The following is a 27,667-nucleotide window of genomic DNA, read 5'->3' on the forward strand; positions in this document are numbered from 1 at the left end:
GCCGGAAAGAAAAGCAGTGAAATAACAGATCATTTATTATTCTAGCCAAATTCAAACATCAGTACTTAACAGACATATTTACTTTGAAAGGGTTATTTTTAGATTGAAATAATGATTTATAAAGTTAAAAATGATTACAAATGTCATCAAAAGTCATCATAACATATAAACGATCCCTACAATGCACCTTGAATAACATAGTTTTAAGCCTGCATTTAACCAACCAGAATACTCTTGAATTAATCAAGGGGTATCACTATCTGCATTAACTGTGTGAAGGAATATCACAAAAACAACTTAAGAAACAAAGATCAGGATACAACTTAGAAAAATCAGGTGAGAATATGTGACACACGTTTTGTACTAACTTAATTTGGGTCTCAGAGACCCTTGTCGTAGTTATAGTTCACACTATATTGTAAAATAGCCATTGTTTCACAAGTGCTCTTCTTCTCTCTACAGATGCACTTTCAGATTATTTAAATTCATCTCCAGCTATTGTTGTTTTTAAGAATCCTGCTGAAATGAATCATCCTCTTGTACACATGATACAACAACAAAACCAATAAAACTGCATTTCCCAAACACACTCATGCCTTCGGATTAATTTATGAACACTGTGTTCTCTACTGTATTGAGTAAGATCAAAGCAAATGATTAAAGATAGATGTTAAAGTGTATTTTTGTACTTTCAGATAAATTAATGAAAATTTCAAACCAAACTTGAGCTCCTGAAATGAAATATCTGAGAATCTGATTACAAGAAAAGAGAGAGAGAAAATACACTTCTGTGACTGAAACTGTGACCAGTTTTACTTTTTTGATCCTGTATGCTGGGGGTCTCCAACCACCATGGCGTGGATCATTTGGTACAGGGCCACACAGAAAAAAAAAGGTCCTATTAACCCCCCTCACCACCGCCACCAGTCAGAGAAAAAGTCTCACATGAAACCAGTCCGTGTTACAAAAAAGTTGGAGGATGATCCTATAAGTTGGGCTAAATGAGCATTTATGTAAAGACCAGAACAACAAGAGAACAGTTACCTAAGTTACTTTTTCTTCATCGCTTTCTTCTTCATCTTCTTCTTCCTACCACTCTTCTTGATCTTCCTCCTCACCCTCTTTATCATCCTCGTCATCACATTATCATCGCTGCTGTCGCTGCTGTCGCTGCTGTCACTGCTGTCCCTCGTCGCTGTCGTAGAAGTCACCCCTGTCGTCGCTATCGTAGAAGTCACCCCTGTCGTCGCTGTCGTAGAAGTCACCCCTGTCGTCGCTGTCGTAGAAGTCACCCCTGTCGTCGCTGTCGTAGAAGTCACCCCTGTCGTCGTCTACGTCGCCGTCGTCAGCATCATCATCATCTGTGCTCTCTTGTTTCACTGATGCAGAGACCTTCACTGGTAACATCTTCAGAGGATGTGACTCTTTACAGCAGATGAGTGGAAACATCTTGCAAGTGAAGGTGTGTGTGAAGGTGTATATGTTTGCGTTGGTTTCAGGATCAGAGAATGACAGCTTTCCTCCATCCCAGTCCAGATTAACTCTGATCCTCTGAGGACGTCCTCTCACTGACAGATGAACACCCTCACCTGACGGGGTGTATGCTCTGTATTTATCATCCTTAAACTCAATGCTCCATAATCCAGGGTTAAAGTTTCCCTTCCTGTCTGCAGACTCCTTAAACACACCCACTTCCCATCTTCTGTTCCTTCCGACCTCGACGTCCCAGCTGTGAGTCCCTGAGTTGAAGCCCTCAGAGCCCAGGACAGAGCTAAAGCCAACAAGCCTCTCTGGATTATCAGGAAGCTTCTGTCTCTCCTCTCCTCGTCCCACGCAGGTCAGATCTTCAGACAGGATGAGGTTTGAACCAGCAGTGTTTGGGTCCAGAATCACAGGACTGAAGGAGACCATGTCCTTCATCTTGTTCCAGATGTTGAAGCTCAGGTTGCCCAGGTGTTTGGCCACATCGATCAGAGCTCCAGAGGGCAGCTGTGGATCCTTCAGTAGGGGGCGCTGCTGGACTCTTTCCACTGCAGCCTTGTAGTTTTTCAGGAATGAGACGTCTGCAGCTCTCAGCTCGTCCTCTGTGGCTCTGACTGTGTCTGAAAGAGCTGATATCTCTCTGCTGACAACCTCCATCTTCTTCTGCATCCTCTTACTCTTGTGCTCCTCTTCCTTTCTCAGTGCAGAGATTCTGGCCTCCTCTTCCTCTTGTAGAAACTGGTGAAGCTTCTTAAACTGCTCCTTAATCTTCCTCTCTGTGTCTGCAGTCTGGACCTTGATGTGCTTTCCTGTTTCATCCCAGTCTTGTTTGACTTCTTTAAAGCGCTGCAGCTTCTTCTCTATGGGTCTCAGGGATTTCTGGAGCTGGCCCCTGAGATCTTGAGCTGCTTCATCGATGGGTCTGAATTTGTGGTTGGTGTGTTTTTTAGAGTCTCTGCAGACGAGACACACTGGCTGCTGATGATCCAGACAGAACAGTCTGAGTTTCTCAGAGTGCAGACTGCAGAGAGCCTCAGAGTCCGATGAAGCCGTCTGATCTCTCTGCAGTAAGAAGGCCTCACACAGGTTCTTCAACACCAAGTTACAAGGAGGTTCATACTTAGAAGTTATCTTACAGAATGGACACTCTTTGGTCTTTTTCTCTGTCCACCAGCTCTGCAGACAGGCTTTACAGAAGCTGTGGCTACATGACAGGAGAACAGGATGTTTGAAGATGTCATGGCAGACAGAACAGCACAGATCCTCCTCTAAACAAGAAGCCATTTTCTTCTGAGTGAAGCAAAAGTCACAACAGGCAGACAGCGCAAACAGGTCAAACAGGTCACACAGGTAAGAGTTTACTGTAACTTACTTTCACTTTGACTTGTGTGTTTTCTAAAGTGCTGTACAGTCTGCAGTCAGTCAATGGTTGAAGAGGCAGTATTCCAGTATTCCAGTATTCCAGTATTCCGAGTACTCTTTCCTGAAGCTGTCCTCTCTCTCTGGATGTCGTCTCTTTTATCAATTCCAGTAAAAATGATCTGTTCTTGCCTGTGTCGATGTGTGTGTGTGTCCTCGAAGAGATAAACCAACTATTTCCTGGTACGTCTGCATTGATTCTTATACAGGGTGGAGCTTTGTTGGGTCATTACTGGTTTCAAATGCAGAGAGGATACAGATGAAGCTGAAATAAAGTGCTGAGGTTTGTTTTCTCAGTCAGTGCTGTGGGGGCTACAGGTGGAATATCAGCTACCGCTGCTTTGAGAAGTTCATTTCCATAGTGAGAGCTGTGTGTCTGTATCCTAGCTGATTGAATAATATGGACACGTGGCTCTTGAAAACAGAGACCAAACGAAAATTAACCACCGCACATGAAGCCTTAACCTCCACAGCCTTGATAAGCTTCTACAAGTTGCTTGGACATGCTTGGTAAGCCATAACGGGCCTTTACGTACCAAATTCTTAATCCTTTTTTGTATCACTTCTCTTTCATTTCACTAAAAATATGGAGTGGTTCAGGCTTCAGAAAATACATTTCTTCTGGTTTCAAAGGCCCAATCCGCCTTGTAGGCCTCATAGGTAAGTACTCACACCTGCACTACCATTCTCTCTTTTTGGAACAAACAATAAAATAGATTATCTTCAGTGAACAAAAAAACAAAAAGCAAACATGGATATCTCACAAAATTCTTTAGCTTTTTAATATACACTATAGATGATAAAAGTGTAGTTAATTGAAATTCAGAGAACTTTATTGATCCCAGAAGAACAATGAGTAACACTCCCCAGGCCTGAGCTGTGATGCCATACAAACCAACTTAAAGCTTCCTTGGGGCCAGTAAAGCCCTACTGATGATTTTCTCTAAGTATAAAATGCACAGTATGCATCACACTCTGTGTTAACAAATTAACAGACTATGGTTAACATCTGTTGGATGAGTTTTGTATTGCTTTTCTAGTCTTATTTTGAAAGCCAAGTTTGAAACCCTTTCTGGATTGCTTAAACATTATGTCAGGACAGGAAGCAGCAACCCATTAATTACACCCAGATCCCTCCCTGCTCTGAGTCATAGGATTAACAAAGCAAGTGAATAAGTGCATCAGCCCATCTCTTACAGAATGACTGGTTACAAAAAGCAAAAAAGTATTGGACACGAAAAAAAACTTGCTGTAAAGAAAGCAGTGAAATAACAGATCATTTATTTTTTTAGTTAAGTATGAACATCAGTATACACTTAACAGACATGTGTACTCTAAAAGGATGAATTTTAGTTTGAAATAATGTATTGAAATGTCAAAAATGATTACAAATGTCATCAAAAGTCATCATAACATATAAATGATCCCTACAATGCATCTTAAATGAGTTTTAGGCTGACATTTAAACAACCAGAATACTCTTGAATTGATCAGGGAGTATCACTACCTGCATTAACTGTGTGAAGGAATATCACAAAACAACTTAAGAAACAAAGATCAGGATACAACTTTGAAAAATCAGGTGAGAATATGTGACACACGTTTTGTACATACTTAATTTGGGTCTCAGAGACCCTTGTCGTAGTTATAGTTCACATTATATTGTAAAATAGCCATTGTTTCACAAGTGCTCTTCTTCTCTCTACAGATGCACTTTCAGATTATTTAAATTCATCCCCAGCTATTGTTGTTTTTAAGAATCCTGCTGAAATGAATCATCCTCTTGTACACATGATACAACAACAAAACCAATAAAACTGCATTTCCCAAACACACTCATGCCTTCGGATTAATTTATGAACACTGTGTTCTCTACTGTATTGAGTAAGAGCAAAGCAAATGATTAAAGATAGATGTTAAAGTGTATTTTTACACTTTCAGATAAAGAAATGAAAACTTCAAACCAAACTTCAGCTCCTGAAATAAAATATCTGAGAATCTGATTACAAAAAAAGAGAGAGAGAGAAATACACTTCTGTGACTGAAACTGTGACCAGTTTTATCTTTTGATCCTGTATGCCAGGGGTCTTCAACCATCGGGCCGTGGATCATTTGGTACAGGGCCGCACAGAAAAAAAAAAAAGATCCTGTTAACCCCCCTCACCACCGCCACCAGTCTGTGAAAACATGTCTCACATGAAACCAGTCCGTGTTACAAAAAAGATTGGAGGATGATCCTGTAAGGGGAGCTAAATGAGCGTTTATGTAAAGACCAGAACAACAAGAGAGCAGTTATTTCAACAACTTCCTCATCTTCCTCATCATCCTCGACCTCAGTCTGGTCACCACATCATCATCGCTGTCGTTGCAGTCGTCATCTTCGTCGTCATCTTCGACATCTTTGTCCTCGTCCTCCTAGTCGTCCTCGTCCTCATCCTCGCTGTCGTAGCTTTTGTAGCTTACACCGTCGTCGCTTTTGTAGCTTACACCGTCGTCGTCATCATCTACATCTTCGTCATCATCATCATCTGTGCTCTTTTGTTTCACTGATGCAGAGACCTTCACTGGTGATATCTTCAGAGGACGTGAATCACCACACCAGATGTAAGGAAACATCTTGCGAGTGAAGGTGTGTGTGAAGGTGTTTATGTGTTTGTTGGTGTCAGGATCAGAGAATGACAGCTTTCCTCCGTCCCAGTCCAGATGAACTCTGATCCTCTGAGGACGCCCTCTCACTGACAGACGAACACACTCACCTGATGGGGTGTATGCTCTGTATTTATCATCATTAAACGTTACTCTCCATAATCCAGAGTTAATGTTTCTCTTCCTGTCTGCAGACTCCTTAAACACACCCACTCTCCATCTTCTGTTCCATCTAACATCGACGTCCCAGCTGTGAGTCCCTGAGTTGAAGCCTTCAGAGCCCAGGACAGAGCACAATTCACCAAACCTCTCTGGATTATCAGGAAGCTTCTGGCTCTCCTCTTCTTCTCTCACACAGGTCAGATCTTCAGACAGGATGAGGTCTGAACCAGCAGTGTTTGGGTCCAGAATCACAGGACTGAAGGAGACCATGTCCTTCATCTTGTTCCAGATGTTGAAGCTCAGGTTGCCCAGGTGTTTGGCCACATCGATCAGAGCTCCAGAGGGCAGCTGTGGATCCTTCAGTAGGGGGCGCTGCTGGACTCTTTCCACTGCAGCCTTGTAGTTTTTCAGGAATGAGACGTCTGCAGCTCTCAGCTCGTCCTCTGTGGCTCTGACTGTGTCTGAAAGATCTGCTATCTCTCTGCTGACAACCTCCATCTCCTTCTTCATCCTCTTACTCTTGTGCTCCTCTTCCTTTCTCAGTGCAGAGATTCTGGCCTCCTCTTCCTCTTGTAGAAACTGGTGAAGCTTCTTAAACTGCTCCTTAATCTTCCTCTCTGTGTCTGCAGTCTGGACCTTGATGTGCTTTCCTGTTTCATCCCAGTCTTGTTTGACTTCTTTAAAGCGCTGCAGCTTCTTCTCTATGGGTCTCAGGGATTCCTGGAGCTGGCCCCTGAGATCTTGAGCTGCTTCATCGATGGGTCTGAATTTGTGGTTGGTGTGTTTTTTAGAGTCTCTGCAGACGAGACACACTGGCTGCTGATGATCCAGACAGAACAGTCTGAGTTTCTCAGAGTGCAGACTGCAGAGAGCCTCAGAGTCTGATGAAGCCGTCTGATCTCTCTGCAGCAAGAAGGCCTCACACAGGTTCTTCAACACCAAGTTACAAGGAGGTTCATACTTTGAAGTTCTCTTACAGACTGGACACTCTTTGGTCTTTTTCTCTGTCCACCAGCTCTGCAGACAGGCTTTACAGAAGCTGTGGCTACATGACAGGAGAACAGGATGTTTGAAGATGTCATGGCAGACAGAACAGCACAGATCCTCCTCTGAACAATTAGCCATTTTCTTCTGAGTGAAGCAAAAGTCACGACAGGCAGACAGCGCAAACAGGTCAGGGGGCGAGGCTCCACTTCCTCTTCCACAGAGTTTACTGTAACTTACTTTCACTTTGACTTGTGTGTTTTCTAAAGCGCTGTACAGTCTGCAGTCAGTCAATGGTAGAAGTGGCAGTATTCCAGTATTCCCAGTATTCCTTCCTGAAGCCGTCCTCTCTCTGTAGATGTTGTTTCTGTTATTATTTCCAGTAATACTGAACTGTTCTTGCGTGTGTCGATGTGTTTGTGTGTCCTCGGAGAGATAGACCAACTGTTTCCTGGTACGTCGTGTATTGGGTCATATACAGGGCGGATTTTTGTTGGGTCATTTCTGGTCCAAAGTGCAGAGAGGACAGATAAGGCCATGAGTCAGTGCTAGGTGTTAAAATTTAACTGTTTACATGGAATGTTAAATACTTTAATGCATAAAGACAAGTGTCTATAAGTGACTATTTTACTGAGTCTACACATATTTGTTTCGTTACTTTTTTTTAAACATACCACTTATCAATTTCAGGCAGACACTGATTCTTACTGAATTTCACACCCAAAGAAAGAGGAAAATGAGCTCCTTTAGGGGGCTAAAAAGTTGCTGAGGTTTGTTTTCTCAGCCAGTCCTGTGGGGGCTATGGGGCCTTTAGGGGCCCTCAGGCTGGAATATGGGCTACTGCTGCTTAGAGCAGTTCATAACCATAGTGAGAGCTGTGTGTCTGCATCCTTGCTGATGAGCATTTTAGGCCAACTAGGAAAAAATAAGCAAACATGGATGACTTGCACAATTCTTAGGCCTTTGAATTTACACTATAGATGATAAAAGTGTAGTTAAATAAAATTCAAAGAAATGTATTGATCCCAGAAGGGCAATGAGTAACACTCCGCAGGCTTGAGCTGTGATGCCATACAAACTAACTTCAAGCTTCCTTGTTTTTCTCTAAGTATAAAATGTACAATATGATTCTTATTCTGTGTTAATGTCTGTCTGATGAGTTTTGTAATTTTTTTTCCAGTTTTATTTTGAAAGCCAAGTTTGAAACCCTTTTCTGATTTCCGTTTCTCGCTTGATGGGGGCGGGGCTTACAGGGGTCCAACAGAGGACACTGTTTATCAATTGACCGAGCAATTACATTGCTTAGAGAAGAAAAGTTGCCCTTAATGTACACGTCCTTATCAACAGCTTGCATTTATGTGAAAAGTGATAAGAAAACTGAAGGAGTAAGATTGTTAGTCATGTTATTGATTGATTAGTAAAACTTAAGTAAGTAGGTTTACATGAAAGACCGACAAGGTTTGTCTTTAGTGATAGTGATGATCAGAGATAAAAGTTAAAATGCTTAGCTTAAACAATCTGTCAGGACAGATAGCAGCAACTTATTAATTACACCTAGATCCCTCCCTGCTCTGAGTCATAGGATTAACAAATCAAGTGAATAAGTGAATCAGCCCATCTCTTACAGAATGACTGGTTACAAAAAGCAAACAAGTATTGGACACGAAAAAAACTTGCTGTAAAGTAAGCAGAGAAAAAACAGATCATTTATTTTTATTTCAAAATTCAAACATCATTACTTAACAGACATATTTACTCTAAAAGGGTGATTATTAGATTGAAATTAAGTATAAACAAGTTAAAAAGTGATGACATGTATTATCAAAAGTCACATTAACACATGAAAGATCCCTACAATGCAACCTAAAATAACAGAGTTTTAAGGCTGCATTTAACAAACCAGAATACTCTTGAATTAATCAGGGAGTATCACTACCTGTATTAACTATGTGAAGGAATATCCTGCACATCATAACACAACTTAAGAAACAAGTTCAGTATATAACTCAACTTAGTAGAACAATCAGTAGAGAACATGCCACAAATGTTTTATACGCACTTTTGTACAATTTGAGTCTCAGAGACACTTGTCTTAGTTGCCTATATAGACATGAGTGTAGAGTCTCTTTATTCAAGACAGAACACATTATGATACACCTGCACCATTATTATTCTTCAACCTTCAAAATCTTTGTATCTGCATCATATCGGTTGTACGACACTGAATGCAATGATGCACTTTGACCACTAGAGAGCTGTAAGAGTGCATCAAATAAAAGAAAGCACTTGTGAAAGGCTTTGTCTTGGTAGAGAAGGGACCAGGCGAATCAGAGTTTTCTTTGTCCGAGGTGACATGTGGCAGTCTGGTAGAAGTCTTTTTCTCTGTGCAGTTACTGTTGTTCATTCACTAGGCATTTCTTTATCCATGTGTTTCTGTCTTGGTCCTATAATGTCATGTTGTAAACCAGTTTTTATTCTTTTATTCTGCTTTTATATTTTCCATTTAGACTAAACTACAGGATTACCAGATGCAAATAACACATTTAAAGCCTTAGCTATCATTACCAACAGGTGTTCCTGTAACAGCAGCAGCATTATCATTATCACTGCCTTGAATTAATTCATTGAAAGATCGAAAAAATCGGTGAAGGTTCAGTAAGCATGAAATGCAAATATATGGCGGACATGGACAGAGTCACGTGTTTGAGCCATAGGTTTGAGCTACCAAGTTTTAAACAAAGTTGCTTGTTTTTTTTATTTTTCTGAGACAGATATTCATCATTAATCTATAATTTAAAAAAAGCAAAGGTGAGGACATGCAAGTGTGAAGTTCTGATCAATACTGGCTCCTCTTAGGTTGGCTTGGCATTTGAAATATAAGCAGGGGGAACAATCAGCAAGAATAATGTGATTTATTGCTTCATCAATATTTAAACAGGTGCGCAGAGCTGGTCCATCAAACCTACACTTCTGTACACAAGACCCTAAGGCTACCACACAAGCTCCCTGCACCTACATTAACTTTGAACTTCATTTGATAGACCTTAATGCCATAAACACCATAAATGACAAATGACAGAAATATGGGTCCAAATATTAATAATTATTTATTACAAAATATTACACAATGCTCCAGCTAGATTTTAAATAAATAGCTTAGAGCATATCCACAATATATTTCATACAGGAAGTACATTTTTCCATATTTGGTTGTTTTGTTCAGCCTTTAAAGCCCCTGTGATGAGTTTTTGACTGGTCATAAAACAGACTATATTTAATAGTGATGCCTCTTTATGGCCTACAAAAGCAAACAAGACCATAAGCAACAAGATTAACAATCCCATATTTTTTATTTTTAATGCCAATATGAACCGCTGTGAGGGGTAGATGTCAGATGAGATGATTTACAGAAATCTCTTTAAAAAGTTTCCACAGCATATATTCTCTATGAGCTGTGTATTCAACTGTAATGCCGAGGTCTGACTACTCTGTCTTTTTGTCTCTTAGTCTAGTCTATTGTAAATTCATGCTGTGACTTGACCAACAGACACAACAGGCTGCATGGTGGTGCCCGACCAATCACCACAACTGATGTAATGGTCTTGGAAGAAAGAGGGGCAGGGCTAGACGAAACCCAGAAAGAAGACTGCAAACAAACAATGGATTCAGAAGACAAGTTAGTGTTCATGCTGTGTTTTATGAATGACATGCTAGCTGTAGGCTAATGCTAACAGCAGTTACTCACTGGATTGTTGAAGTGATATCTCTCGCCAACATTTCTCTGTTTTCAGTCTGTCCCTGTAGTCCTTTGGACGATACATCACAGAGGCAGGGATAGTGTAGCCTGAGCTTAACAAACTTTTCCTGTGTCTCATAGTTCAAGCACCAACTTCATCATTCTTCTTTCGCTTCACCATTTTATCATACTCGTGGCGCTGGCTCTGTGCTGACATTGCTCAAAGTCACTGACGTGAAGGAACAAATATAGAAGACAGGAATACAAATCAAACACGCCAACGTCTGGACAGAGAGTCTTGCAAGTTTGACTTTCTGTCAAACATGCTGTTTCTGGGAGGTGTTCCAGATGTTGCCTTGATAGTTGTTCACTATAATATGACATACTACATGGGATAAAACAATCGATTTTAGGGCATGATGGGTCCAAAAACCCTATCTCAGGCCGGATCAATCCATAATCGTGCTTAGAGTGAGTCTTTTCTGACCTCAGCAGAAAAGGACAAGATCAGCAAAGAGATAAGAGGTGCCACTTTGTCCACAGGGGGCGCCAAAATCGACAGCATGAGACAGTTCCTCACAGGAGCTTTAAGATGTTGCAGCATATTTTATAAGAATAGATTAAAAGATTGTCCAATTACTGCATGATGACAACATTTCTAATAAAAAAACATTTGCCTTAAATTTATGTGTGGAGCTGTCAGGGAGAATTAATTACAATGAATTAAGTGCCCTTCACCTTAGACCAGAATCTGCCACACACACACACACACACACACACACACACACACACACACACACACACACACACACACACACACACACACACACACACACACACACTCTCTCTCTCTCTCTTTATGATTCTGATCAGTGCTGCTGGAATCAACTCTAAAGGTCAAGTGGAGCCAGTATTGGTCATTCACCAGCATCTTCAGCTCAAAACTAATTTGTGAGTAAATAAAGCAGCCTGCATGCCGCTGTGCTCCAAACAACTTTAGGATTCAAATCAATATCAAAGTTATGGGACAGCGGAGGCTTTTCATAAAAGATGCAAACACTCAATGCTGACATCTCACCATAACTACCTGATGAAGCATTCACATGGCATTTAAACTTCTTGAAGGTTGCATGATATCATTTTTCTTAAGTCAACCCTGAGGGAAAAGGGCAGGAGTTAAAATTTCTCATTATTAAAATGCTTATATAACAGGAATCACAGCTCTGCTCATATTTTTACAAATAATAATGCTTGACATCGTATCACATCGATGGGTATAGCCTGCATAGTTGCTTCCCTTTGAAGAGGATACATTATTCAACATTTAAAAGAAGGTGCCTCCTTATCTGTGACCATGTTCTCACTGAGGTTTAAGCAACATTATAATGGGATAGGATTACAAGACAGTCAAAAACAAAGTAAAGAAACAAAGCAGAGATAATCTCTCATACTTATTCATTATCCAAAGTAAAATCCGCAGCAAACAAGGAGCAGAAAACAAATGAATTGATATCTCTCCACTCTCTTCCCTTAAGCCCTGTGATTCAGTTAGAAAGGGCTCTAGTTGGGCTTGAATTTGCAGAGCTTAGCAGTTGCCAAGAAGTAATTTGGTAAATATTTATAAAGCCAAGTATGTTTTGAATTGTTTACCAGAGATGCTGGAGCAGATCAACTTTTGGAACCTGTGAGGCCTCAAAAACACCAGAATGGTAGGGTCGAAGCACTTGGAAAGAGGAGGCAGTTTGACAAAGAGGGAGCCCAGAAGGAAGAAAGGGAATAGCTAATTTTGTTTATCTCCCTGTTTTAATGATAAAAAACATCAGAAGCTGCTCAGACAGGACCCTTTCTACAGCATGCAACATGATCCAGAGAATCCTCAGCCATGCAGGCAGTGTTCAGCACCTTGGACAGCGACACACTGTGTTTTTGTCCCTTAGGCTGGCCTGACATTTCCTACAGTTTGCCAGAGATACAAGCTGTTCTTGTAAACTTTGGAAGCTTTAATAGAAACTGCCAGACCACTATACACTATGAGTTGTATCCAGAAACTAATTGGATGAGAAATGTTTCTCTTAGAGATAAGGTACTATCTCTTAATGATATGACATTACTGATCTAGCTATAATTAAATGTTATCGTATCAAAGCAAGCCGTACAGCAAGCTCCGCTGATAGCCTTTGTAAATCCCCTGACTTAGTGCAATAAGACATTAAAATGGTCTTATAGGGACTTGCAGTGTGGACACTACTGACTTACAAGAATGTTACCCTCACTTTATAAATCAATCGATTATCTCTGACCAAAATCAGTTGAATAATTCTGATTTATGTAGAGTATAAACCCAATAAGTCCTTAAATCCTAGGGAAGCAGTCAGCTGAGAGTTTCCTGAGTAAGAACCAAACAGGGTGAAGTTTTCTCAGTCTTCAGTCATGTCTTGGCCCTTGGTGTGTCATTCCGACGCACAAGGTTGTGTGTTGGGTGAAAATAGACAAAGGTCCACATGGTAGCATCTATTCTCTCCCTGTCCAACAGGTGGTTGACGTGAAATGCTCTTTTAACGCAGAATAGGTTATTGTAACTTCCATGAGGTAGCCTATGTTAAGACTTGTAACATTTGTGAATGGTTCTACTCTGAACTCGACCCCTTTAATGTTATGTGTCATCCTCTCTTGCCTAAACTTCGATCCGGAAGTTGGTGAAGCCAACTGTCAAACCTGGTGTGTATCATGAAGACACCTAAGGCAGTGGTGGAGCCAGGGGGTGGCCAGGGGTGACCATGGCCACCTCTGAAAACTGATTGGCCACCCCATTGGCAACCCTGAAATTCTTAAGCATGATTGGCTATTTGCCATGTCAGAGGCATTACTTAAATTGAAACCAGCTATTGTGTTGTTGTGTTTCAACAACCTGCAGAGACAGTAGTTCAGTTCAGCAGATTTAAATGTTGACACTGTCGGGTTACATTTTTAATGTCCATCCATCCATTATCTTGACCGCTTATCCCGTTGGGGGTCATGGGGGGCTGGAGCCTATCCCAGCTGGCTACGGGCTGAAGGCAGGGTACACCCTGGACAGGTCGCCAACCTATCACAGGGCTAACACAGAGAGACAGACAACCATTCACGCACACACTCACACCTATGGGCAATTTAGAGTGATCAATCAACCTGGTGAGCTGTGGGAGGAAGCCGGAGTACCCGGAGGGAACCCACGCATGCACGGGGAGAACATGCAAACTCCACGCAGAAAGGCACCTGCCCGACCAGAGATTCCAACCAGGAACCTTCTAGCTGTGAGGCAACAGCACTACCCACTGCACCACCGTGCAGCCCCTTAACTTTAGAAATCTACAAAAATGTAACCTTTTTTAAATTACCCCTCCTAGATTTGGGGTAAGCCCCTAATGCTTTCCACGCCTGGCCACCCCTTAACAGTAAGTGCACCAGTTTGGCCACCCAAGTCAAAACTGTGTTGCTCCGCCACTGACCTAAGACGTCACTGTTTGATAACTTGCTGTGCTGCGTTATTGTCTTTGATGGACTTAATGCAAGTTTCAGGAGAGACTCCATCTTATTTGATTGCAATTGTGTTAATTCGATTTTTCCATTGTGTTGTTTTATAAGGCACTTTATATCGCCTCGGAATTTGATATGTGCAATGGGCTATAATTGCCTCTAAAAGTGAAACTGTTGGCCTATATAGACCTTTACTGCTTATCATTCTCATGCACATATTGACCAATTTGCAGAAGCTAATCCAGCTGAATTATATATTCTGATATTAGAAACCACTGTCAGCCTCGTCTTAATGCAACCTCAACTTTTTTTTTAAACCCATTTCCTCCGAGCACCAATTGGTATGCACCAATGTCTTTGTTTTCCAGCAGCGCCAGTCCCAGAATATGGCCAATAATGTAGCTGAGGGGCGGGGAGCAGCAGCAGCAGCAGCAGCAGCAGCGCGGTCTGCAGACCCACCGAGGCTGACAGTCTGGCGGAGTGCCGAGGAGAGGCAGCAGGCAGCGGTGCTGGTGGCGGCAGAGATGGGCTCACACCCCTGAATCACAACTCAACCTCCACTTATCTCCAGCATCATCTCAGAAACCTGGGACGACTTGTTTCTTCTTTTTCTTCTTCTTTTGAAAAGGAGGGCTTCTCGTTGTGTTTACGCTGCCAAACAAGGAGGAGGAGGGCATTACAGTTCCATTCCCTCTCGTCTCACCTGCACGACCGGTGAAGCGGTCTCACGCTGTGACAATAATGCATCCAGAGAAGTACTTACCTGAACTGGTGTCCGAGAAAAACACCCTGGACCCCACCTTCGTGCACGCTGTTCGCCTGCTTGGAGATGGTAAGTCATGCATTTGTCAAAGTCTAGCTTTGTTCACATCTTTAACAGGAGACATCCCAGTGTTTTCTTCCACTGGAAACACCAGTGAATTTCATTTTGGGGGAATCTAACGTGATCTCATGTGCCCTTGACTGTCAGTGCTTTCTTGACACTGATGATGGATTCACTTTGCTGTGTGGTTTTTAATGAGGGGAGCTGCTACCTGGATTCAGTGCACAACTTTTCTGACTTTTTTTCACCATCAATTGAAGGAGGCAGGGAGAACACAAAGTAAAGTGTGCATTAAGTCTGAGATTGATCACCCCTGTGTCTAACCCACTGCCCTGCAAGGTCAAGCAGCGACACTGGAAGTGTTGACAGAGCAGTTTTTCAGGATAACATGGAGGAAAATGAGTTTAACAGTCTGGTTGTTTGCTTTTGAGTTGTGCTGTTAATCCTGTAGTTCAGTTTACAACCAGTTTTGTCCATTCAGCAAAAAGCAGATCCGGATTTTTTTTGTAAACACAGTTTATTAAATCAAATTACTGTTCTGCTTAACAACATCTTGATGTAGTTAGTCATACCAAGCTGCACTCTGTCAGCAAGACTTGATTTTGTGCAAACTTGGCATCCTTTTTTTTGGGTTATCATTCCTTCAAAGTAAGCACAGGAATTCACCTGAACGAGTGCATAAAGAAATGAAAGTTCAAGATCCTTCTATTGTTATATGAAAAATGATCAGTTAAAAATTATACTTAACTGAGTAAACTTTGGTGTAGAAACCCTCTTTGTATCGTCCTGCACTAACTTTAACTGATAACTGTCATCAAGGTCACAGAAGGGACTTCATGCCATTGAGCCAGATGTTCAAGTCCCTCCTCTGACTTAATGTTACAGTGTGTCTAACAGAGCAGCATAATCAAGTTAAGCCTGCAGAATATAAAGTACCTGACCTTACTGCAGGTAGACTTTAGTCTCATTCACATGCTGAGAATGTGTCATATTTGACAGGAAATGTGTCTCTGCAAAGCAAACTGTAAAACTGTAATCCAGTCGTTCACTCTATGTCTTTAAAGCTCCAGTGAGGAGTTTTCATCTGGTTTCATAACAGACTGAATTTGATACTGATGCTTCTTTATGAACTACAAAAGAAACACGACCATCAGTAAACGATAGATTATTTCTTTAAAGTTATCATCATGTCTAAAACTGCTGCAGCTGGGCTATTAACAGGACTCTCCCTAAGACATTCACATAATTCAGATTCTTGATAATTAATAAAAAATAATTGCTAGTTTTCATGCTTCACATGAAATTCAACAAATAAAAATAAAATAGGTGCGCTGATGGCCGAGCGATCTAAGTGCCCCACATACAGTGGTTATAGTCCTCGTTGCAGAGGTTGCTGGTTCAACTCCCGGCCATTACCATCTCCTGTATGTCTTCCCCTAGTCTCTACTCCCCACATTATCTGTCTCTCTTCATCTATCCTATGAAATAAAGGCAAAAAGCCCCCCCCCATAATAAAAATAAAAATAAAATAAATAAAATACAAAAAACAGAGGTAGGGAGGGAGTAGAGGTCATGTGTTGTAGGCTTTTTTGTGAAGAAAGTCAGAGTTGCAGATGTTTGGTGCGGTGCTTGGTCTTGGTGATAAGGGACAGGAGATTGGCATCTGATGATCTGAGGTGGCCAGTGATACGTTTGACTGCGAATGTTAATTACACATGTGAAGAAAAAGATCAGTAAAGACTGTTTTGTCCGCAGAGGACGCCAAAATCAACACAACCTGAAAGTTCCTCACAGGAGCTTTAATTTTTGAATTTCTGCATTGTTAATCCAGATTATGTTCCCTCATACCCTTATTTATATACTGCTCTTTGTAAGAGAAGAATGAATTAAAAATAATGCACTGATGACAGTTTGAGTGATGTCCTGTTGTGGTAAATTGATGAGTGGTTATTGTTAAAGTCTGAAGGCTTGCTGCTGGACCCACATGTATTATTCTGTATATTATTGTGAAAACATAGCAGACTTAAAATGACCTGATCAAACATGATGTTAAGGCTGCAATTTACAACTGTTTTCACTGCTCATTGTTTTTGCAATTAAATGTTCAATTAGTGTATAAAATGACAGAAAGTCTTGAAAACCTTCTTTTTTTTTTTAATGAATGTCTCCAAGACTTCATAAATCCCACACACTTTTAATGACCAAAAAAAAAAAACCCCAGCAAATCCAAACGTTTATGAAGCTGGAAGATAAAAATTTTGACAAAAGTGAGCTCCATGGTTCATCAGTTGTCAAAATATTCAGTGTCTAAGGCGCTTTAGATTGTTTGTTTCAAAAAATCGTTGCAGATTTACAGAGAATGCTTCCATTTGCCAACCACAAGCCTTCAACAAAATCTCAATCTGTATTTGGCCCTATTAATCAAAGAGTCCAATTATTCTGATAAACCACAGCTCATTCCTGTACGGCAGTGTATAGACTGTAAAAGTTGTTAAGAATGATAATAATCAAATATTATATACTTTTGGTGCAGTATCTACATCACTTTCTGACTTTGTGCCCAAAGTGACATCAAAAGTCCAGATCCTGCTTGAAGGCTCTTCTTTGACATTTCTTGATATTTAAAGAGGTAAAGTCAAACTGTATGTCAGATTAATGCGCTCTGATTGGACAAGGTGTTTGTTCTCGGGCGTCTCAACCTCTTGAGCTCTTTGGTTGAAATGTGTTGATGAGACACCTGACAACACCGCTTTTGTTGCTAACTGTGATGCAGATGGGATCATGTGTCACACAGTTCACTCTGCCAAATTTACTCAGGGCTGCTGACTCACATAGCCAGGGCACAAAACAAAAACTGCCATCTCTCTCATAGCCACCACAGTGAACAGCAGTCAGCATACTGAAGTGGTGTTTTCTGTTAGGTCACTTACTGACATTTTCCTCATTAACTTTTTTTCTCATCTTGTAAAAGCAGTGTTTGCAAATTAATTACCCACTCCCCACTTCATTTTCAGTTTCCCATAATACACATTAGAGTGCAGTATAGTGTCCTATAATACAGTCCAGTAATGCATGCAAAAATACAATAAACTCCATGCATTGCTTTAGGAGAGTGGTTATGTCCTGAGAGGAACCCGATGTGCAGTGAGGTCAGCACAGAAAGCATGCACGCACCGCCAACAATGATCGACAATCAGTACAACAAACTGTCAGTCCAGACTGTCTTGTGATGTCAGCCCTGAAAATATTCAACATAATCAGCTGTGGACAACATGTGAAATAATGCTAATAATGTTCAGTGCTTTCACACAGCTGTTATCATCTTTCAGTCTGTTTGCTCATGGATAATTCAGAATCGTACGTATCAGCGGACAGCAGGATAAACTGCGTTTACAGATTTATAGATTTGCCGCCATCTATCACTGAATACTAAGGCATGTAATCTTGCATTATTCACATCACGCACGATAAACTGCATAACATGGATTTAGCATGGCTTCAGTAACCAGCTCCATATTTATGAGATGAATTACTTATGTTGAAACGATGTTGCCTTTAATTTGTTTGTCTTTCTTTGAGCGGAGGTAAAGCTGTTTGGACAAAGCTCCTGCAGAGGGGCAGCAGGAGATAACTCTTTCTCAGAGCTCTTCTTGTTTTCTTTGATAGTGAGTGTAATAAAAAACGAAACGGTGAGGATCATTTGAATAACTGTATCATAAATACAGCAAGTGTACAGCAGTAAATATTAGTTGTGCTACAGTCTTCCAGCTTTGATCAGAAACTGTTTGTTAAATCAGTCAAAATTCATGTCAGTCACTACATGGACACGTCAAAATATGGAAAGAAAGGCGCACTTCATGGACTCAGGAATAGTTAGTTTGAGATTCTCTTTGGACAGAAGTTATCAAATCACAAATAAACTCAAAGTTGCTCTCTTTTTATGCATAATTAAAATGTCACAGTTTGGTCATGTAGGCTTTTAAAATGAACTCTGGTGCATTTAGACATCAGAGGGTCAAATCAGGGCTTAAAACACTTGCATAAGATAAGATAAGATAGTTCTTTATTCGTCCCACAACAGGGAAATTTAAGTGCCACAGCAGCAAAGTAGACAGTGCAAAAGAGTATAAAGCAAACAAGAGCCCATAAAATATCAATTATAAAAAAAGTTATTAGCAATTCAAATTAAAGAGGTAAAAATAAGCATATCTTCCAACATATATATAGATATATTTATTATTGGTTATAGAGTCTGACCACTGCAGGAAGAAAAGACCTGCGATATCTCTCCGTGAGACACCACGGCTGAAGAAGTCTGTCACTGAACGAGTTACCTAGTGTTGTTATGGTCTCCTGGAGGGGATGTGACGTGTTGTCCATCAGAGAAGATAGCTTAGCTATCATCCTCCTGTCAGCCACCACCTCCACAGGGTCCAGTGGGCAGCCCAGGATGGACAGAGCTGGCCTTCTTCACCAGTCTGTTCAGCTTCTTCCTGTCAGCAGCAGAGATGCTACTTCCCCAGCAGACTACTCCAAAGTAGATGGCTGATGCCACCACAGAGTCAAAGAAGGACTTCAGAAGAGCCCCCTCCACACACCAAAAGACCTGAGTCTCCTGAGCAGAAAGAGTCTGCTTTGTCCCTTCTTGTAGAGTGCGTTGCAGTTGTCTGACCAGTTCAGTTTATTGTTCAGGGGAACACACAGCAGGGCTCCCACGCATCCTGGAAAACCTGGAAAACCTGCAGTTGATCAGTTTTCCAGCACTGGAAAACACCTGGAAAATGGGAGAAAAAGTTAAATTTCCTTGAAAATCACACATTGTCAACCTGACAAGGTTAAAAAAAACATATCCCCATTCAACATTTGAGGCCATTTTTGTCATTCAGTTCTATTAAGGTCAATTTATGCACTGATCCTCTGATCAATATTATGATTATTTATTTCAGTAAGGCAGCTTCCAGATTCCTTTGCTGGCTCTTTTGTTTTTTACTTAGCTCATTTTATATTTTTGAGAAAAGAGAAAGCTGAGATGAGAGTTGGCCATCATTGTTACTTGGTTGCACTAATAAAGTGCTGTACATCTGTGGATGCATTGTTCTATAATTAATTTGCCATCATCTTTAAGCATGTAAGAGATGTTTTCATGGATAGCCATAGCCATGGATAGCCTTCCACTGAGAGGAACATATTAGACTATTTAGGAACTAAATTAGGAACTCAATTTAGACTGTCATACCAGCTTGATCATCACTGAAAATGTCCTGGAAACGTCCTGGAAAAGAGTGGGATCCCTGACCCAGGTACTTGTAAGATTTCACAATCTCAATGTCCGTTCCCTGGATGTTCACTGGTGTGGGAGGAGGGAGCTTGCGTCTTCTGAAATCCACCACCAGCTCTTTGGTCTTTCCTGCGTTGAGCTGGAGGTGGTTTCTCTGGCACCAGACTGCATGGAGTTTCTTTTTATGACATGTATGTGGTGATGCATTCTTATGACTTCCACATGTTTCCTGCACCTCAGAGAAGACATTTTGAGTCCAAGGTGGGCTTTTCTCTTGGAATTTTCCACATTTTTCATTATCCTTTTCATGCAACAGTTTGTTATTGGACACACAATGAGCTTCAGTGTGCCATGACTTCAACTCTTGCTCAAATCAATGGCCAAAAGTCGATTCTTTGGTATGTTGTAAATTAAAGTGAGAAAAAACAGCCTGGTTGGTTAGAGTCGTAGTAAAGAGAGGAAAGCCTTTGTTAAGTCTCTGCGGCTTTCTTTACGAGACTTGCCTGAGTGCCGTGTCGCCTCGTCTCACCATGAAAACCAACGGGAATACAGTGAAAAGAAAAGCTGACAGGAGTGACACTTTTGACGGACAAGGAGAACATTGCTGAGAGAACTAAGACAAGAGAGTGCTATGCTTCCATTTTTAGGATAAAGAGGACATTTGTGAATACTTTCTTTCTTTTTTTTTTACAACCACATGATCTAGTTTGTGTTGTCTCTGTTGTCACACTTTGACAGGGTGTGTGATATCTCAAATGACTCCTGTGCTGTGCTGCGAGGCACGCTGACAATACAAACAAGCCTGCATGAGATTTGAATGATGAATAAAAGATGAGTAAAGATATAGAAGAGGACAAACATGATGACTAATATCAAGTGAAACAAAAGGATCAAAACATGAGTGAACCTCTACATCGGTTGGTGTCGACTTCACTCATTCTCAAACTTTTTACGACAACCTTTGAAATCGTTTATTGAGCTAAGTTTTACCCTGACCATCATGTCTTGCCCTTACCAAGAGGTATAGTGCAGCACTTCATCATATTTGTTGGATTTACCTGAGAACAATGTCATTACTGGAAGAAAAAAATATCCAGTGTGTGACTATCGTACAACTGTTGAATAGTTTCTCCCTGCCAAAAAGAACAAAGCCTGAGGGATCAAAACAAGCCTTAAAACTCATTCATCCTGGTACTGACAGTGTTTTGTAGACCTTGTTTCAACTCAGATATTCACTTCTATCTCTGTTTATTTTTATGTATCAACCTCAAAACTGTTTTCATGATTTGTGACTATCATTCATTACAGAAGCTACATCAACTCAAATGTAAATCCACATTTATTTAGAAGGCACATTGCAAGACAACAAAGTGTTGTACAATCAGAACACGAATAACCATAAAAGAGGGCATTAAATCAAACAATTAAACAATTAGACTGATTTTAAAACTATGAGCGGAAATTTGTCAAATTTGCTATGACCAGTAGAAAAGGGAAACAGGCTTTAAGAGGGAACTGTTGTGCTCAGAAGCCAAGGAATAAATGAAAGAAATTAATTTGACACAAACTCAATCAAACAACAATAATACCAACAAAATAACTCATTAAAACACTCATAAAGATAAACAAGTGAAATTTAAAAAGATTGATAAAGCAGTAAATGGGCATTAACTTGGAGATAATGTCCTTTGTCAGGACTTTTGACAGTTATGATTGCATAAAAAGGAATATTAAGTAATCAATATCTACATTTTTCTTCCTTCAATGTATTATATTGTAGTCACTGTAGAACATTTGGCATGACTGATATATTTTCCTGTTAAATGTTCACAAAAATATGAACACAAGCCAGTGCTGTAGTCCAGCTACCAAACTTTGAGTCTGAGTCGACTCTTGAGTCCTCAGGGATCCAGTTGAGTTGAGTCTTCATTATTAAGATTCTTATTTATTATAAAGAAGACCACAGTTTTACTCCAAACTATTCACTGTGTGAACCTGGACTGACTGTGTGGGACCTTGTGGATGTGTAGAAAACACAAGTCATGAATGAACATCAGGCTCTGACTGATCCTGTCCGCATGTCTTGGGATTTAAATGATCTATGAAGTTACAGCGCTGAGCGTTGTGCCAAATGTGTACCACTCATACATTTCTCTATGGTAGGATCTCTGAAGGTGTCTGTGAAACTAAAAAACCCTGCAGCCCTCCCGCTATTAATCAGAATATTAACAAATGAAACATCTTGGATCCAGTGGTTGAGATACAAAGCTTGCTTGCTAACAGAAGCATAATCAACTGTACAAGCCAGCTTTAACATCTCGTGTTTTTTTTCTGAGGTCTTTCTGGTCAGATGTCTGTTAAAGTTTGAGGTTGACCCTGTCTTTTCTTCAATTGGTCTTTTACATGTTGCAAAAGGTTACATGCTGCACTGCTCTTGCTTGAATTTGCTGTAAAATATTCAAACCCTTCACTGGGCATCCTGGCAGTAACTGTTGCAAAACAAGTCCAATAAAACATTCCAACCATTAGTAAGTCCTAGTCTACCTCTCCATCCTCTGAGTTCTAATGCAGTCAGTGCACTAGTCCGAGTCCAAGTCAAGTCACGTATCCTGACAATCAGGACTCCAGTCCCGGTCCTTGACTCGAGTCTAACAACACTGATTCAAGCATCCATGTATTCTCCAATGTACCTTTAAAAATACTCTCATCCTTTGAGAAACACTGCACTACATGGTCTTATGATGCATTTAGTTGGATATCTGGGTCTTCGGTAGCTCTGCAGAGTCGTCTCTTCTACCTTATTACATTTAATTGACTTAAAATGTGCGTATACTTAATGTGTTCGTTGTCTTGTCTTCTGTTATCATGGTTTTGTCTGAGCTCTGTGCCGTGCTTTAGTGTGTGGTGTTAAGTTTACACAAAGAGGGGGGATATTCTAAGGAGGGAAGATGCAGTAATCAGCAGTTAATCACATTATTGGTCAGTTTCTGCTTGCATTGTAATTCTGTGAGAATTAACAGTATACATCAAAAATAAGCCCATACTACATATTGTGCAATGACCCTTTAGTTTAAATTAAACCTAATCAGACACTACATGATTCACACAGAACACTGAAACAGTCTCAGCCTCAGTGTTCGTCAGCTGATAATGAAGAGCACTAATTGGAAATTGAGATAATAATCTTTCGTTGTGGAGATTAAAATCTTACATTTTTTCCATATGAGGATCAATGAACAAACACATAGCAGGAGCAGACGTTTCCTCAACACGTAGAAACAGGTTCCCCTCTCAGTCAGGAAGTGCAATTTCTATTTAAAAGACAAGTCTTACTATTATAAAATGGATTTGGATGATATTTCACTGCAGAGCGGGGTTATCTCCTAAAGAATTGATTTTCATTTAATCCCTTTTGCTCTCTTGTTTATAAAATTGTTGCTCATATTTTCGGTGCATCCTTTATGGCCTGCTCAGTATCCAGCAGTGACCCAGCACATAGCGTCAGATAAACACGGCCCCGTGCAGCGTGACCCATCAAAAGGACACAAAAATTACTTTTCAGGAAAGTGAGACATTTCATTATATTTTTGGGCATTTACCCGACGCTCTTATCGTGGGAGACTTACAATGAGAGCACGGGTCGAATAAGATTAAATTCCAAGGTCACGAGCATTTCAAGTAACAGGAATGAGCCGAAGCAGCGGCACTCAGACAAAAGATATTTGATACTGGATAATGTTACTGTGCCTCTTTGATGCTCAAATTTAATATTATCATCGGTAGCATAGAGGACACAGAAATGGAGTTTTATCAATCATGAAAATATAGATATGAGAGGAAAAACAAGAGTAACAGTGGCATCAGGTGTTAGGTAAATAAGCTAAGTCACTTTCTTTTAGTTGCTTATAATACAAGTTATCAATCAATCAATCAATCAATCAATCAATCAATCAATCTTTATTTGTATAGCGCCAAATCACAACAAACGTTATCTCAAGATACTTTTACAGACATAGGAGGTCTAGACCACTCTATGTCAAATTATGAACAGAGACCCAACTTCAAGACAGGGTAAGACTCAGTCTGACCCCACCTTAATCCATCATGAGCATTGCACATCACAGTATTTAGCTAGTTACAGTAGTGAGGAAAAACTTCCTTTTAACAGGCAGAAACCTCAGGCAGAACCAGATGTGTTAGACAGCTATCACGCCTAGACCGAGTTGGGTCTTGAAAGAGGGATAGAAGGGAGTAAGAGAGAGAGAGGTGATAGATTATGTCATGTTTTAGTGAATCACTTTAAATTCAGCTGTAAGAGACAGAGGTTTTAATTGGCTGCCAGCAGTAGAAGCAGGGTTTATTTGCTTTGTTTGGTCCGTTGGAGCGTCACAGATTCACACAGTGTGTTAGTGTTTGGAGCACATGAAAACAAACTTTTTTTTTGTTGTAAAATGTGATTAGTAGTTTAGTTCAGGCGCCATTTGCTTGTTATTAATCTCATTAAACCGTTGCATGCTGACGGAGGCTAATGCACTGTTTCATCCAACATACCAGTAATTACATTTACACAGATTGTCTCATCAGACAGGGACATAAAGTGCTACAGGGAGCAGTATGAGGAGTGAACACAATTAGGGTTGGAAAACAGAGATACACACACTGATCATGGGAGAAAACAAACAAATCAATCATTATTCAGAATCAGTCAATCTTTACCTTACAGTTTTATTGCACAAATACTGACTCCCATTACAATAACTGTGCTGCAGTGTACAAGGGTGCAAGAAACCAGTGGTTGATGAAGTACCTGAGAGCCCTACTTGAGTTCAATTACAGATATATGAGGAAATGACTTAATAGAAGTGGAAGTCTGCTGTTCTAATAGCGCTTGAGTAAAAGCCTCAACATTTCTGATATTTTCTGTACCTTAGAATCAGAATTATCATCCTGATTCAAATTGTGCTTAGAGTTCTTAGAGAGAGTGAGAAGATTTTAGTCTGAGTGGATTTTTGTGCTCCTGGTGGGCATGGATTTTCTTGCTGATCTTGTCCCATAAGAGCCAAGGTACTGTTGTTTTATGTTAAATCTCATCCCTCTGTCTCTAAACAGTGACACTCGTGGGGAAATTTGCTGTGGAAAATGTGAAAAAGCCTGTTTCATTAGTGTGCTGTCAATATCCTGGTCTGACACCTCCATCCTCCCGAGAGTTTTGGGCGTTGTAAAAGTACATTAGAAGAATTGTCAATCTTGTTGCTGATGGTTTTGGTTTTTTTTGTTGATCATGAAAAGGAATCAGTTTTAATTTCACTCTGCTTCACAACCAGTGAAAGACTCCTCATGGGAGCTTTAAGTAATGAATCATAGTGCATATAAGTCATTTGGAGCCCTAAGGCAAAGACCAATATGAGACCCTTCCTCATTTTGCCTAAAGCAGTCATAGCTAGTTCACAAACATATTCTGAGGCATCCCTCCTTGGATAAGAAAGCCACATACCTGAATGTGAATTCCTTTATAGATCTGGGAAGGCCAGGGGTCCTCATAAGGGTTTTTGAATAATCCACCTCGATTTAGAAGCATCTTATTTACATTCAAAACCCGTCTTTATGATTTACAATGATTTGAGATGCATTCCTCACATTTGACGACACTTGATGCCATCAAAAATTTAAGGATGAGAGTTACTGTTACCTCATTACATGACACTGCTGCAAGAACATGATCAGATCAGTCATTAAAGAAGTGATTTAGATCAAAATATAATAAAAAGACATACAACAAACAACCTAAATAAATCATAACGCATCAACCACAGTGTAAAGGTGAACCTCAGTTATATATGCATAATGTATAAAGTTATATTTCACATTCATTGGGGTCTGAATAAAAGCAGTAACTAACATCAACCTGTCAAAGCTAAAAGCAGCAACCACAGATCCAGAACCTACCCTGTGTGATGCTCCACGCATGTCTTTCTATTTTGAATAATTTTGTAGATATTTACTTTATAATATATCACCCGCGTCCACCTGTCAAACCCTGCTCTTTGCCTGCGAGCACTTTACCTAACCCCAACCTCCATCCTGCTTTCCAAATAAAACACAATGCATAAGAAATGTAAAATAAATAGATGTTCCCTTCTTAATCAAACAACATGAAGCAGTGTTTGCTGTGGTTCTGAATAATGCACATAGGTCAGAGAGTGGATCAGAAGTCAGTGCAAACATATGCAAATGTTGAGAATTCTCGCTCCACACAGACACAGCCCAAAGAATGTAACAGTGCGTATACAGAATGAATACAGAGGAGTCATGTCTGTTTTTGTAGTGATGTCCAAATATGTGTATAACAGCCAGAATTCTGCAACTGCAACCAGTAGCTGGGATGTGCGTATTTAGTTGAGTAAATCAGTTGTGATCATTAGGTCTGCTTTAAAATGCTCTGTAAGTTTCATGTTGGCTTTCATTCAATGGCATTTTAAAAATAAACTGTTGAAGTGATGGATAGACCTCATGTCCTAGCATCAGTAGCAGCTCTAGACTCAGAAATTGTATCTTGAAAAAACAAGTGTGGTTAGTATTTCCCCAGAATGGACCTCTGCCATTGCTGTTGAAAAAGTTAATATCAGAAGTCCCACCCCTTCTTGATTCTGATTGGTCAATGATCATGAAGGGGCAGGACTTCTGACTGTGGAAGTGTTCCAAAAGTTGAACCATTTTCAACCTAGAGCGCTGGGAGTGCTGCGTTTTTGGGCTGAGCATCTAGGACATCAATCAACTCAGCCCCTAATGCTCTCCTACCTGGATGTAAACAAGCACAGATGATATGGCATCTCATGGTGTCTCACAGTTTAACATTATTTTTTCTAAAGTTATGTTTTTGGGCATTTTTGCCTTTATTGACAGGACAGCTGAAGAGAGACAGGAAATGTGGGGAGTTGAGAGTGGGGGCAAATGCATTAAATAGTCCACCGGCTGGAAGTGGAACCGGCGACCTCTGCGACAAGGACTGTAGCCTCTAAACGTGGGGTGCTTAGACCACTAGTTTAGACCACCCAGTTTAACATTATTTTGATCTAGAAAAAGTGGATATAAGAGTGGATACAATAAAGTTGTTCATAGGCTGTGTGTGGTTGAACTGGCGCATAACCCCTCGACAAGAGCAATGTGTAACCAACACAGGCATGTGAACGTTAACCTGCAAGGAAGACTGATGGCTGATGGTGCTAGCTCTGCTAACTTTAGCCACACTCAGCAAAACCAATTTTACATTGCTTACCTGCTGACTCTGTGATGTGAAACAAATTAGTGTTTTTTTACCTTTAGACTAGATGGTCCTTTTGGAATTTTAGTTTTCGTTGATACTGGTAAATAAGACACAAATAGTAACACAGATATTACACCATGCAAATTTAAGTCAGGCATCCAAAGATGTCTTGAAGCATATTACACTAGTGCATTATGTTTGTACAACATAACATATGTCATTACATCATATTTTACATAGAAAAACAATGATGACTCATTACTACACAATACATTTAATGTATGTATTCAACAACAGCGTTTTATTTATGAGAACATCGACCGTGTTTTCTACCAGAGCTGAGGTTGTTTTCCATTC

At 40.3% G+C, this 27,667-nt stretch overlaps 3 protein-coding genes across 7 annotated transcripts in view; 1 reads left to right on the plus strand and 2 right to left on the minus strand.

Annotated features, from left to right (window-relative positions):
• Positions 1–1,176: 1,176 nt before the first annotated feature.
• Positions 1,177–2,766, minus strand: LOC117811812 (E3 ubiquitin-protein ligase TRIM39-like). Its single transcript, XM_034682287.1, has one exon. The coding sequence runs from the start codon at positions 2,764–2,766 to the stop codon at positions 1,177–1,179; it is 1,590 nt and encodes a 529-aa protein (XP_034538178.1).
• Positions 2,767–5,194: 2,428 nt separating this feature from the next.
• Positions 5,195–7,151, minus strand: LOC117811142 (E3 ubiquitin-protein ligase TRIM39-like). Its single transcript, XM_034681233.1, has one exon. It carries the CDS (start codon positions 6,832–6,834, stop codon positions 5,317–5,319), a length of 1,518 nt encoding a protein of 505 aa, XP_034537124.1. The 5' UTR covers positions 6,835–7,151; the 3' UTR covers positions 5,195–5,316.
• Positions 7,152–14,366: 7,215 nt separating this feature from the next.
• khdrbs2 (KH domain containing, RNA binding, signal transduction associated 2) overlaps positions 14,367–27,667 on the plus strand; it is a 128,484-nt gene continuing 115,183 nt past the window's right edge. For all 5 annotated transcript variants that reach the window (XR_004630937.1, XR_004630938.1, XR_004630939.1 and 2 more), the window contains exon 1: positions 14,367–14,777. Coding sequence is in view for 1 of the 5 variants with exons in the window: in XM_034681220.1 (XP_034537111.1) it covers positions 14,687–14,777 (91 nt within the window). In the remaining 4 variants the exon portion in view is untranslated. The remainder of the gene's footprint in view (positions 14,778–27,667) is intronic.

Source organism: Notolabrus celidotus, chromosome 4 (assembly GCF_009762535.1).
Source record: "Notolabrus celidotus isolate fNotCel1 chromosome 4, fNotCel1.pri, whole genome shotgun sequence".
Classification (NCBI taxonomy): Eukaryota; Metazoa; Chordata; class Actinopteri; order Labriformes; family Labridae; genus Notolabrus; species Notolabrus celidotus.

What these genes read in the sequence shown, in the direction of transcription:
- LOC117811812 (XM_034682287.1), bottom strand. Translation starts at nt 2,766, where the DNA reads ATGGCTTCTTGTTTAGAGGAGGATCTGTGCTGTTCTGTCTGCCATGAC.
- LOC117811142 (XM_034681233.1), bottom strand. Translation starts at nt 6,834, where the DNA reads ATGGCTAATTGTTCAGAGGAGGATCTGTGCTGTTCTGTCTGCCATGAC.